This window comes from Peromyscus californicus, unplaced genomic scaffold (genome assembly GCF_007827085.1).
Source record: "Peromyscus californicus insignis strain IS unplaced genomic scaffold, ASM782708v3 Scaffold_8__1_contigs__length_139910024, whole genome shotgun sequence".
NCBI lineage: Eukaryota > Metazoa > Chordata > Mammalia > Rodentia > Cricetidae > Peromyscus > Peromyscus californicus.
In genome coordinates, this window is record NW_026294606.1 from 8234941 (window position 1) to 8248606 (window position 13666).

Below are 13666 nucleotides of genomic sequence, written 5' to 3' on the forward strand. Positions count from 1 at the left end.
CGTTTGTAGCAGAACACTGCATATTTCAATTCATTTGAAATAGTTTTTGTGATCTTATACTAAATGATGTACATTTCCCAAGATAACTTAATAACATAGATTTAATCAAGCCAAATATGCATTCCAGGTTTTAGAGAAAAAATGAAATTTTATTGGAAAAGCATCTCACAGTAGGATGAATGTTTCCTCCCCAGCTGGTTGAAGGATCCTAAGATGTATGAATTGCTAAGATGAGATGGAGGTCAGCATCCTGTTCTGTAGCACGAGCTGTAAAGACTGAAAATCTTGCTCCCTAGAATGATAAAATGAGAACAGAGAGGTTTGTTACAGCAGCGTCGCTCTGTCCTCTCTTTTCCTGGTACAAATGGTCAGGTTAACAGTCTCCCATGAAATTTACAAGTGAGTTACAAGACAGCATGGTGTTCTTAAGCACCCTCCCTCACCAGGTTTCCCTGCTGTCAGCCTGCCTCACTCACTGCTGAGTCGCAGCTGACATTGGGACATTGACAAACTGCAGGGGCTTTTCAGTGGTCTCCAGCTGTGAACTCAGATGTTCTTTTAGTTTTGCTGAAACCATGGGGCTGAAAACAGCAGACCTGTGGATGCTCTGTCAGCCTTTCTTTCCTCGTTCTCCAAAAGTCTGTCACCAGAGGCCGCGGCTTCCCATGCGGTTCTTGATTACCTGGCTCTCTTCCATGAGTCAGGTCAGTTGAATTCCAGGTATTAGGAAATGAACCGGTGAGAATCTGAATATAACTCTGCTGGCTCTCTTTCTTGATAAGTGCTTTTGTCCAGTCTCAAAACCCCGGAGCTGTGGGTTTAGTTTACTTAGTTTATGGAAAGTCAGCTATATCATTGCCAAAGCAGTCTTCACTGCTAAAGCAGTCGGCAAAAGTAGATGGTTTTTCTAATGCACGGGAAGCTGCTACTAACCAGGACACGGGCCCTGTCCCGAGCATACTGTCCAAGATCACCCTTCTCCATCATCTAGGCAGGTGTCTGTCACTGAGCTCTGCCTCAGCCACATCTTCTTGATTTTCTCCCACTGGACCTTTCTCAGGATCGGTGTACTCTGATAATCTGGGGGAAGGGAAGAGAAAAGATGAACTGTCTAATTAAAAGTCCCCCTCATTCCCACTGTCCTCACCTTATAAAATATCTGAATGTCGACAATCCACATACAAGCTAAATATCCATTTCTATTAGCTTTCACCTTAAAGTATGTGTCCCCAGAGCCATGTGTCCTTTTACCGCTTCCTTGGGCAGTGAAAGGAGAGGGTTTTGAAGGGGGACATTAGAAAGTACATTAGAAAGCCGAGAATGGAAGGAAGGCCCTGTACCTCTTGGAAGTTCCTCAGGATCTCCAGGTACACATAGTTTAGTCTGCATGATGCTGGGAGTGTGTTAAAGTTTGGCACTATGGGGGTGGGGACACAGCAGCCCCCATGGCCTTCTCTAGGGAGGAAAATGGGGAAGGGCCTCCACTACTGTCACCTGAAACAGTTTGCTTTCTTCTTTTTTGTTTTAAGGCACCATCTCACACATAGTTAAAGCTTGCTAAGAACTCAACTATGTAGCCCAGGTTGCCTTAAACTAACAGCAGTCCTCCTGCCTCAGCCTTCTGAGCACTGGATTACAAGGGTGAGACTCTAGCAATAAGTCACGTACAAATTGAGTCACGTGCACATATCTAAAAAGGGGAGATACCTAAAAACCGTTAGTGAAGAGATATTGTTCTGAATTTATGAAATGATTCTCTTCTAAATTGGAAATTTAGGTTTGCTTTTAAGATTATTTTCAAGACTAGAAGTAATAAAATACAATTTAAGATGTTTTCATAAAACTCAGGGCTATCAAAGTAAGTCATAACCTCTACTGTGGGACATGCCAGTGGTTTTGTTTCCTGTGCCCTCTGAATTGGTAGTGGGTGAGGCCTGGAGCTGCCACCTTACTAGGGAGGACAGAGTTGTGTGGCCCCTGCGTGATGGTCCATGTTCTAACTCTCCAATGTGTACAAGAAGAAGCAGGGAGAAGTCAGCAAGGCGGCCAGCGCAGACAGTACGACGGAGGGCACACCTGCAGATGGCTTCACCGTCCTCTCCACCAAGAGCCTCTTCCTTGGCCAGAAGGTAGGCAGACAGCGCTCAGTCTGCTCCAGGGCCCTGGGAGAGGCCACAGGCTGAGATTCCTGGGTACCACTCAGCTCAGAGGGTGGACAGACCAACTTTCAGGGGAGTGGCTTTGGAAGTAGCCCCAGGGAGGAGTGAATTCTGATAGAGTCACCAAGCTGGGTCAGGGGATTCTGGCAGGTTCCAGGAAGGGGAGATGGTAGTGCAAGAAGACAAGAGGCTCCCACTGGGGACGGGACCCTTGGGCTCAGCCTAGGTGAGGAGGTGCTCTGTGGAGGAGGCTGGTCCTCAGGTAGCATGGGTTGTACAGGGGAGAAGTCCTGTCCATCAGGTTCTGGTGGGCACTGATCTGGTCCAGGGAGCTGGGTTGTTCATGCCAGGGGCTTCTTCACTGACCCACCAGGCGGCTCCTCGAGCCAGTTGTTTGTTTTAACCATGGGCAATAAATATATTTTCAGCCGTCCCAGTGATGCAGCTTTGCCAGGACGCCATGGTTTTGTAAAAGTTGATTCACTTTTATTGAAAATAAAAATGATGCAAAGGCTTTTAAGACCTGAAAATGAGAGTTGATTAAAAGAGGGGTGGGACTTGTCTCAGTTTTTTTTTTAAATATGTTAAAAAAAATCTTTAAGGACTGAATTTGACCTTGCAGGTCCATTTGCTTAAAGGTGGTGTAAATGGTTTAGAAGCTGCATCATTTTTAGGTCCTCACTGTCAGTTTTATTTTGCATCACAATGACACCATTTTCTTGCTCACTCATTGCCAGTTGTCCCCAGCCCTTCCCTCTTGTCACTAATTGCACTCAGGCTCTCATGATGCAATTCCTGCGGTGACTGTTCCGGAATCTAACCATCGCTGTTTACGTTGTATAACCATTATCTGTATTTTGTGTGCATTTTTCTAAAGCAGCAGCTCTAGTTGTCATCTTAAGGTCTGGGGCTTTGAAAGTTTAACTTCTACTCAGCACTAAAGGCAAACACCTGGGTCTACTTCCACACCTTTAACGCCCATCACATTGCCTCAGTTGCCACTGACATGTGAAATCCCTCTGCTGTTTAGGACTAGTCACTTATCTTCTCCTTCCCTAAGGAATGATTAGCCAGGGCCGGGAGGCCTAGTGAGCAGGGAGCACGGCTCAGTTTCTGGCACGGCTCACCCACCCTGTTCTTAGTCATCTCCACCCCGGCCTCTCCTGGTTCTGCTCCCCTCTGCTGCCATCCCAGAGGCAGCCGCAGCCGGAACTCACATTTGCCTCACTGCAAAAAGACACACTTGCAAACAGTATGAAAGTACCCAGCCGTGGAAGTCCCATGTGCTAGCACAGACGCCCTTCTGCTGCTCTGTTGATTCAGAAAGAGAGGGGATCCCGTCCACATTTGGGCTGTTGCCTGGAGCCTCGCTAAGGATACCTTGCTTGCGTCTGCAGGGCCGTAGGCAGCCGCTCGCTCTGCAGGTCTGCAGCTCTGCAGCTCTGCAGCTCTGCTCTCAGATCCTTCTGCTCTGATTGCAGAATGAGCACCTCAGGGTAAACATTGTAAATCTCTTTAATACTGACTGTCCCTCTCAGGGCTGGCAGCGGTTCAGAAAGCCACAGAAAAGTATCGATGCTCCAGTAATTTGCAGATGGTCTGATGAGTAGAATGAAGGCATCGGGCTAGATCATGAAGCTAGTGTGCCTGTTTGAGATCTGGACTTCTGATAAAGACTTACTGGGATAGAACCCAGAGTAGAATGGGCAGCCCTGAGAAACGGCACCGAATGCTGATCCACTTCCCTGCACATTTAAGCACTTCAGTCTTTGGATATCATGAAACCGCCCTTCTTGCTGAGTGTGTGTACAGCAGGATGTGCTGACACTCACGCTCCCCAGAAGAGGTCCCCAGAATCAGCAAACAGAGGCTATAACCTCCATCATCTCAGGTCAGCCTGGGCACCCACATGAGAAATTAGGGTGCTCTATCCTTTCAAGAGCTCTCCACTCCTGTAGCCCGAGGCAGAGTAAGTGCAATCCAGGACACGCTTCGAAGCGGCACTTCCAGGCCACTTACTGGCTTTGACTGTCAGGCAGCAGGCTAGCGTGTAGTATTGTGGGGTGGGAGTCCATGTCACACAAAGCACGCTGGAGCCTGGCTCGGGCTTAGTTTGGGTTTCGTAGAACGTTTCTGAAGGTGTTCTTTAGAATATGGTTGTGGTAACCTGCTCTCTGCACCTCATGTCCCATCTGTGACAGTGAAAGCACACTTGGATGCAGCAAGCTGGTGAGAAAGGTGACTCTGGGCCACCCCAGCCCTGTGAGCCTGGTTGCGAAGCTGCTCACAGGAGGAACCAGTCCAGGGCTTAGGAGCCTGGGCTCTAATTGTTGTTAATGATGCATTTCACAGACTGAAGTCTCAGGAGAATCCCCCTCGTGACTGTGATTTCCGTGTTCACACACATGGTTGAATTTTTTTCCTTTTTTTAAGAAAACAGTGCTGTGAGCCCGAATCCACGAATGTTTTGCCGTGTGGTTCCATTGAGACCTGGCTTTTCCTTAGCCATTTGAGGACCTCATGGTTTATTTCAAACAAAACAACAGCAGCAACAAAAACCACTTGCAGTGCGTGCATCCCAGTCTCTCTGTCAGCGGTGATGGTTTTGTGGTAGAAGCTGTATTCGAGGCAGTTGGGAGATCAGGCTAGGGGGAGTGTAATTGAGTCCCTGATCAGACTCATGGTAGCAGGTGCTCGAGGCCCAGGCAGCAGGTCTGGGAATTCCCTTTGACCCATGCCGCTTCTTCTGAGGGCGTGAAGCTGACACGGGAGGGAGTTCTCATCTCCATCCCTCTCTTCAGACCACCGCCCAGCCTCTTAGTAGAGCAGGGAATGCTGATGGGGTCATGCAGCACGGCCCACCCTGGCCTCTGGCACTTTCTGAACGTCCATGTCTTTCTGGAGTACTGCTTGGCCAGAAGCCCACCACATGGTGCCCCTAGGCCCAAGGCTCTGGGAAGGTTCAGGCTAGAAACATGGGTGATAAGGGACAGCACAGATGTGAAGACAGGAGTGACCTGCTGTGGCCTCTGGGAAAGATGTTCTATTGAAGACAACTCCCTCCCATTCCCCTTCACGGGAAAGTGGACTCTGAGGGCAGGAAAAGAATTGCTCTAGATGTAAGTTAGGAAAGTGAGGCCAGCCCAGGCGTCCCTCTTTGTTGTTGTGAATGATACCAAAATTTGACAGTTACAGGTAGGCCCAACACACCATTCAAAAGATCTGTAATAATCACCCACATGTCTTAAAATTGAATTTCCAATCCGATTTTAAAAGGGATTGTACCATTTCCTTCAACCAGCTAGGTCAGGTCAGGGTATAGAACAGGCTGCTTGCTTCTCTCCTTCACTGGCCAACACTCTCCCGACCTCCCCACCTAGGGAAGGCCAGACGGGCTTCCGACTGCTGGAGTGCAAGCCTGGCCAAGGGCCCAGTTACTGAGCCTGCATTTCCTTTAATCCTACCTTACAGGAGAGGAGATGTTCATTTCACCCCAAGAGTTACATCTGATGGTGTTTGATGTTCATTGCTAAATGGGACAGAACCACCCTAGGAGAGGCCTGGGTATAGATGTCAGGGAGAGGTACCACAGGGTTGAGAGCTGGATGATCAGTCACCTGTGGGGGAAGGGACCTTGCAGTTTTCTAGGCTAAGTCCCTTTGTTCCAGCTGTAGCCACAAGGACACACTCCTGCTCTCTTACTGACAACACCCAGTACTCTGTGTCTGCAGCAGCCACGAGGATGCACAGCCGCACTGAAGTGACACACAGCCATGGTGTAAAACCCAAGTGTTTAATCTTCACTTTACACAGGCACTGAAACCACCAACGATCTCCTCCTTCCCGGGAAACTGGACTATTGGGAATTTCCACAATTCTCTGGCAGTCCGATTTGTAATCCAAGTCCCTCTCCTCTGCCATATGATCTGTGCTCACATGCTCTTTGACTGAGAGGAGACCTACCCTGACTGATTGTTGTTTTGGCCCAGGACATGGTGGTTCAGGTGTGGATAACTAGACCTTGTGGTCCTTTCGGGGCTTATGCACACATAGCCCATATACACTGTGTTCCTGGGTTTTCTTCTCTTATCTAGTGTCTTTTTTTCTGTTGATGGTCATCTCACTAATGACCTTTGCCACTGGTTCAGCCTGCCCAAGCCAAGGTAATTACAAAGAGTGAGCCAGTTCTTCCTTCCCTACCAGTCTCTGCCACACGCTGTAGACCAAAGGATTTTTAATCTGTTCGTGCTTGTGTACATTCTGTAACAGCAGCAGAGTCTTATAGCCCAGTGCCATGGTCTGAACATCCATGCTGTGCCCTGACACATAAGCACAGATGGACAGTCCCAACATTAGCCTCATGCTTAGATGTGAGTGAGACTGTCAGCCCTCCATTAGCTGGAAATTACCAGTACTAAGCAACAGGCCTCCTGAGGTGCACTGGTCCTTACTTTCAAGAACACTTTCCATCAGTGATGAGGCCAGAAAGGACTAGGAATTCTCCAAGGAACTGAGTTCTGTTTGCAGCTGCTTCCTACCTTCAGCAAAGGTTTCCCCAGAGAGCCCATTCCCCCGGACAGAGGTGTTGCTCCCCAGAACAGTCAAGGGCTGGCCACTGATGGTCTCAGGGTGATGCTTCCTGACTAGTAGAATCAGAGCCTGTGAAAACAGTTGCTTCTCCACCGAATATAACCCCAGATATAACCATACAATTAGAAAAAAAAAGTTTTAAGGGTTAAACCTGCATGACTTTTCAACGTGTCATCCAGTAGATACTTAAATGTGTGCACCTTCATGCCACACTGAGCAAAGGATTCCTTTCCCATTTTTTCCTTTACCAGCCTCTTGCCTTTTCACGGTGTGATTTGTTTGTTTGTTTGGTGGAGGCATGGAATATTGGCTTAGTTTGTTTTTATGAGTAGCATTTCCTTGGAGTCTGTGCCCACCCTGCCTTCCTCCCATCAGGAAGGAGCAGCCGGGGCCTATAGTGCATCTGCCACCAGGACCAAGAGCCCCTGATAGGCAACTTGATAAGGAAACCTGATGACTTTCTTCTGCTGCTTTAGGGATGCGACTCGCCCCCAAATCACCATAAAGTGCTAGGAAGAGAACGCCCCGGTGTAGAAATTGGGCCTTTCTTCTGTCTTTGTATCTTTCTTTGGCCAAACAACCACATTCATTTCTACCATTGCTTTCTCCCAAAGGACTTTTAGACTTTGAGAATCTAGCAGCTTTTAAGGATCAGAAATTTGGGGGTGTATTTCTCTTGCATATAGTTTACCAACCTTTTTTTTCTTTAAAACAAAATGTTTGGCCCCAGAAGTTCAACACCTTGGGGCTCAATAGTCAGGAGCCACCCTGGCTTGCACTCCATCTATACCCTCCATAGTGAACTTCAGGACAGGGCTTCAGTCCTGCTGCCCCCTGTAGGCTCAGGCACTCCCTAAGCCTAGGTCTTGGCAGGTCTGTAGGCTGCAGATGCTACAATTGACATCAGTGAAGAAGGAGCAACTTGATGACAAGACAGAGACTGTGAACATGCAAGCTTAGCCACACCTGAACCTACAGAAAAGCGGGAGCAGGGCCAGGACAGCCGAATCCAGCACCCCCTGCTCTTAGTTAGTGACCAAGGGTTGCCATGGCAACAGAGCAGCAGTGGGAGAAAGGTCAGTGGCCCTTCAGAAAGACCCAGTTGATGGGGCAGACACAATGCAAGGTATTTGCAAGCCAGCCATCGGCCTCAGTGCAACCTGACCAGTGTGGTGAAATTATTTTTAAAAAGACACATTGTCTTTCTGGAGAACTACTGGGTTTCTTGCCAGGTGTCCCCAGAACTCCAACATTGTGTGACTAATGGGCGCATAAAATTAAATGTCCCCAAGCAACAGACCACTCTTGCTCTTTGCTATTCCTGAGCAAGATGGAAGGAAGGAGGGACAGCCAGCAGCTGCAGTGGTAAAGAAGCCTTAAAGACCTGCAAACGCTTGCAAGACAGTGGCACTTTGTAGGTAGACACACCGCCGGGTAGGGTTTCTCTACTGCCTTAGTGCCCAAGGACAAGGACCCCTCCTCCTCCCACACTGAGCACCCTGGTTCTGGGTCCTCATGGTTACACGTTCCTCTACAGGAAAACTGCCAGCTCTTTCCCAGGCCCATGTGGCTTGTGCTTCCCTTTCACCCTCAGCAACATCTGCAGGTTCTGAATGCCCCGCCTAGCTTGCTTCTAGCACCCTGTGGCACTGGAGTCTTGTGTTTGAAGGAGATCCACATTACCAGCGGCTCCTGTTTCTCTCTGTGCCCAGTGCACTGTGAGCATCACCGCCTCACCCGTGTCCAGGGTTCACTGCTCTGCAACTTGCCGGCTCTCCTGTTATTTCCCACCTCATGCTTTTCTTTTCAGCTGAACCTTATTCACAGTGAAATCAGTAATTTAGCCGGCTTTGAGGTGGAGGCCATAATCAATCCTACCAATGCTGACATTGACCTTAAAGATGACCTAGGTAATTGGGGATGGGGTTTGGCACCACCAGCTGTCAGATGAGAATTCATGGAACCCAGAATTTAGGCTTTTAATTTGCCTAGACTTAAGCATGGTCAAGGCAAATTCCCCAATCCTTGATTAGCATTTGGTTGTAGACCTTAAATACTGACTCTATCTAGGCCACTCCAAATGGAGATGGTCTCATGTCTCATCGATTGTGATTGGCTACTTCCCCTGGATTGCAAATACATCACCATCTAAATTCTCTTCCATAATGATCAGACTGGCTGCTGGTTTCTTGGGAGGGATTTTAAATTGTGTTTTTTTGGTTTTTTTTTGGTTTGTTTTTGTTGTTGTTCGTTTTCGTTCCTTTTTGTTTATTTATTTTTTAAGCTGAAAAATCTCAGGTAACTACCAAACAATAGTTTCTCCATTTCAGCTTTGGCTAGAATGACACTCAGAGTGTGTGAAGGAAAGCAAGCTAGATTTTTGTCGTGGAGCTGTCCTTTATTCAGAGGCAAATCTATCAGCTCTTGTCCTCACTCAGCCCTTGCTTCTGTGCAGTGTGTGACTGACTGCCACCCGCATTCACTGTGGCTGGAGGAGATTACTCAGAAGGGCAGACTCTGAGTTTGTCCCCATGCAAGGAGAGCAGACATTCAGCACAAGCTGAAAGGTTTCCTCAGATGTCCCCACTCTGTGGTTTCACTCATGAGAGGAACTGTCAGCTCAAGGCATGGTCAGTACCCTTCTGGGTACAGCCTTGCCAGGGCACACTGGCTCGTCCGATGCCTCCGGGGTCAGTGCCCTCCAACACCGACCACAGGCTGTTCTCCGTGCCTTCTGCTCCCAGCTGCAGCCGCCTTTGTCCTAACCTGATGGGTTTCTCATCAAGGGCCGCTCCCACCCACACAGACAGGAGCCAAGTGCCCGGGTTGGGATTTGTTTTCCACGTGCTTCAGCAGATGCCATCTGTGAAACAAAAGGGCAGAGGCCGTAAATGCCAATGGTCTATCCAAAGTATGCTGGAAGGATTTGCTGGGAAAAGAGAAGAGCCTGGAAAAATACTTCCACCCATTCAGGGGGAAAAAAACAGGCAACCCTGTACATATATCTGGGCTGGTTTCTTGCTGTTACTTGAAGGGAGGCAAAGCTGGTAAGTGCCAGAGGAAAAATCAAGGCCTCCGAGTTGACTGCTCCAGAGCAATGGAGAAACTCATTGTTGTGGTTGGCCTGACGGTCCACCTTTTTTCAAAGCAGATGCCATGTTTCTGTAGCCTACTCAGTGGGGTGCCAGCATTGGACAGGCTTCTGCAGGGTGAAGTGGGGCATCCGTTGTTTTATTTCTTTTGATCTTTGGAAATGATCTCATGTGTGTTTCTCTCTCTTTTTTTTTTTTGACTTGTCATTCAAATGTTTAATTTAAACATGTCACATTTGATATTCCTCCTCCTGTCCTCACTCCCATCCACATGTGCGCACACTGCGTGGACTGATTGCCCCTTGGGCTCATATGTTGGAATCGACCAGGTAGGCCAGCCCTGCCATTGGGGCATTAGTAAATGTGCCTGTGCGTGGGTCTCGGTCCAACACAGTTGATCTACATCTGTTTACCTGTTATAGTTGCAAGTTGTTCAGGCTGACATTGCCTCCATCGACAGTGATGCTGTCGTTCACCCCGACAAACACTGACTTCTACATCGGTGGTGAAGTAGGTAATGCCGAGCTGGGTGCTGCCGAGTGTGTGTGTGCATGGGCAGTCGGCGGCCGCGCAGACAGCTTGATCCTTTGACAGCTACGCAGGCTGCATTCATTTCACACTTCCAGCCGTCCTGACCTTCCCGGGGCCTTCGTCCCTGGGTTGTGAACTGGAGAAATACAGCTGGCCTCTAGCCAGCGCATCATGCAGCTGCCCCGTGGGCACTTCTGGTTTGGAAACTGGCTCGGCAGCAGCATTTCTTTCTCCACCTCCCGAGGTGCAGCTTTGTTGGAGACTGGGTTCCCGGGGGTTTCAGTTCCAGGCAGGTAGGGCCGCTTCTGTGCCCTCATCAGAATAAACAGGCAAACTCCTGGGCACAGGGCTCTGTGCCCACCCCGCTTTCTAATGTCAGAAGCATGCTCATTCTTGTGAATGGCCTCACAGCTCAGACACACAGAGGGGTCGTCACCCTTTCTAAATGTGTTCCCACACGGAGGGTTTCAGATTGAAGGTGTATTTAATAAGCTGCTTTTGGTCAGCACTTGAGAAGCACTGTGCTAGACACAGAAAGCACTTGGGTCTCCCCTGCAGCCGTTCCTCAGTGTGGCTGAGGCGAGAGCAAGAGGGATGCAGACTCCCTGTGTGGGCTCAGGACTCAGCTCTGCCCTGAGGGTATGTCATGAGGAGGCATTCCCTACCCAGGAGGAACTGGACTCCTAGCTTCAGTCTCTACCACTTTGAAGACCTGGCCAAGTCCTGTAAGCCTCCGTGCCTCATTTTCTCTACTTGGTAATGAGGATTATGTGAAGAATAGGCAGAGCACCGTGTGTGGTGTCTTGCTCCTGGATTGTGCTTGCTGGTAGCCTCACTGTTACGTTCATCTATATGATCTAACGTAGGTGTGCAGGGCCTAAGCAGTGTTCTGAGTGTGGCCCCCAAGGCTGCTTCCAAAAAGAACGATGCCATTCCTAGTCAGCACCAAGTCCTGTGGTGTTGGAGGGTGGCCAGCGGAGTCCTGGGCACTAGGTACTGTTAGGACTGGTTAGAGGTTAGGACTGGACTGCCCCGCTTGGCCCAGTGCCACCAGCACAGTCTGCTCTCACACTTGCTTCAGACATTGCAGTTCGCGCTGATGATTCTCCTGGGAATTTTGGATTTCAGACATGGATGGAAAAGTGAGCAGTTGGCAAGTGTGCCATGCCAGAATGAAACCAGGCTGCAGGCAGTTAAATCCCCTCCTAAGAAGGCGGCTTAAAGAAAGATGTTTCCTTTCTCAACTCAATAAAAACTTGATGGGAAGGAAGTACTTATTTGGAGACTAAGTTTGTCCAAATAATAAGCACAGGTTTGGTCTTACTAGCTGGGAAGGCCTAAAGCCTGCTCATCCTGTCATCCAGGGTGTTGGAGTCAGTGGAGACGATGGAGACCTCGGGCAGAGTGTCTCACTCAGGCCCGAGGGACGGCTGGCTCCTAGTCGGCAGAACTGGCCATAGGGGAAGAGATAGAAGTTTTGAGACAGGGTTGCAGCCGGCGAGGGAGTGACATGCAGAGCGAGCTGTGGCCTCCCCGATCTGGGACTGGTCTTGTTGGGTAGTGACAGTACCGACACTCCACCCTGACATACACAGAGATTGCTGTCTTCTGTGGCTCGTCAGACAGCGTGAACAAGGTCATGGAACCATCACTGTCACAGCTAGGAAAACCTCAGCAGGAGGAAAGACTACCAGACGGGAATCCAGTCTTCCAAAGCCCACCTACCTCTGTTCTCTGCCTAGAGATCCAGTCCAAACTAGTACTGACCTCAGAGACCTTGTACAATCCCAAAACAATAATAATCCAGATTCATGCATGGCCTCAATTGGTTCCAGCTCCCACCTTGATGTGAGAGAAGGGAAGAGAGGAAGAAGCTGGGAGGAAATGGCTGCACTTGGCACTTTGGGTGTGAATTCCTGAGTCCTGAGACTGCTGGAAGAAGGGATTCGAGTGCAGGAATGCTTAGCCCTGTGATTAACTTTACCCATCAAAAGTTCTTTCTAACAGTGAAATAGACCACAGGCTGAGCCTGATATTTGTCCAAGCCTAAATTTTTGCTCAGGCTGTTTTGAACACTGATACTTATGCCTGCTTTCTAAGCATGAAATAATGTTCTTGTTCTCATGGGAGTAACACATGTTTATGCTTGGGGGCAAATCAGCGATTGCTTTATGATTAACCCTGAAGTGGATCCTAAAAATCAAGAGCCTCACATTAAGAGTGTTGACAATATGGTTGAAAATGGGCCTGTTTCTTGTTAAAAAGTACACGTGTGTCTACATGAACATGTGCATACATATGTGTGTGTAGGAGTCGAGTCCTGACTGGGTTGATTGCCTGTGACCTAGGGTTCAGTTTTTAAGTTTGAGAAATGCATTAAGTGTATTTCCAGCTTGCGGTTGCACTTCTAATTAAAGCAATATTTAACCATAAGTAAAAGTTTTAAAGTAAACACTCTTCCTAAGATAAAACACCTTTAATTATCAGCAGCCTATTTTCTTAGGAAATGTTTTATATCTTAAAGGGAATCAGTGGTCTTCATAAGTGAAGTACTGACTTTATTTCCCACCTTGCTCAGTCCTCACCTCAGAGGAGACGTGAGGGAATGTGAGCCTTAGACAGTAACCACAGAGTATCCGTCTCTCTTCACACTCGACACAGGTTAAAAGAAAGACTAGATTAATGAACTGATGGGCTTGGACCCCACACTCCTTTTCCTCAGCCACATGAGGAACTGACCCTCTATCGGGGTCTCCCATCTGGGCCATATCTACTTTTGAGTGGTAGAGTGGAGACATGAGGCCTGGAGTGGTCCCCTGAGACACATGGCACATTCAGTTGCCACTCTGGTGCTGAAGGTTCCTATAAACGTGGAGTAGCAGCAGGTGAAAGTCTTTGGAATGACTTTGAGCCACATAGTTCAGGGTGCTTTCAGGAAGGTAAAAGGCATGAGAGCATTCCGAGCTGTTGAGGACAGACACAGGATCTCACCACGAGAATCTCAAGCCCCGTCCTGTCTTAGCTGAGGACTCCTTGCAGGCTGTGGACTGCCCACTGCTCTCATCCATGCACCTTGACTTTGCAGTACAGTGATGGTTCAGTCCCTGCCAGTAGCCCTGGTCTGTCTCACCTGTGACAGTGCTTCCAGACACTTCCTAGGGTTAGGAACATCCGAGGAACATGCATGTACACAAGACAGGTTTTGTTAAGACAGTTCTGTTCTGGGCTGGTACTTTCCAATAGACCTTAACCAGCCCAGGTGCACTTAGGCTTTCCAAGATAAATGGTGAATCT

At 48.6% G+C, this 13666-nt stretch overlaps 1 protein-coding gene across 2 annotated transcripts in view; it reads left to right on the plus strand.

Annotated features, from left to right (window-relative positions):
- The window catches only part of LOC128104385 (core histone macro-H2A.1), a 65065-nt gene that overhangs the window by 38573 nt on the left and 12826 nt on the right, over positions 1-13666 (plus strand). The window contains exons 5-6 of one of the 2 annotated variants that reach the window (XM_052729277.1): positions 2022-2129; positions 8560-8659. In XM_052729277.1, coding sequence (XP_052585237.1) covers positions 2022-2129; positions 8560-8659 — 208 coding nt within the window. Of the gene's footprint in view, positions 1-2018; positions 2130-8559; positions 8660-13666 lie in introns of both variants that reach the window. The other variant, XM_052729276.1, reaches the window with a different exon arrangement.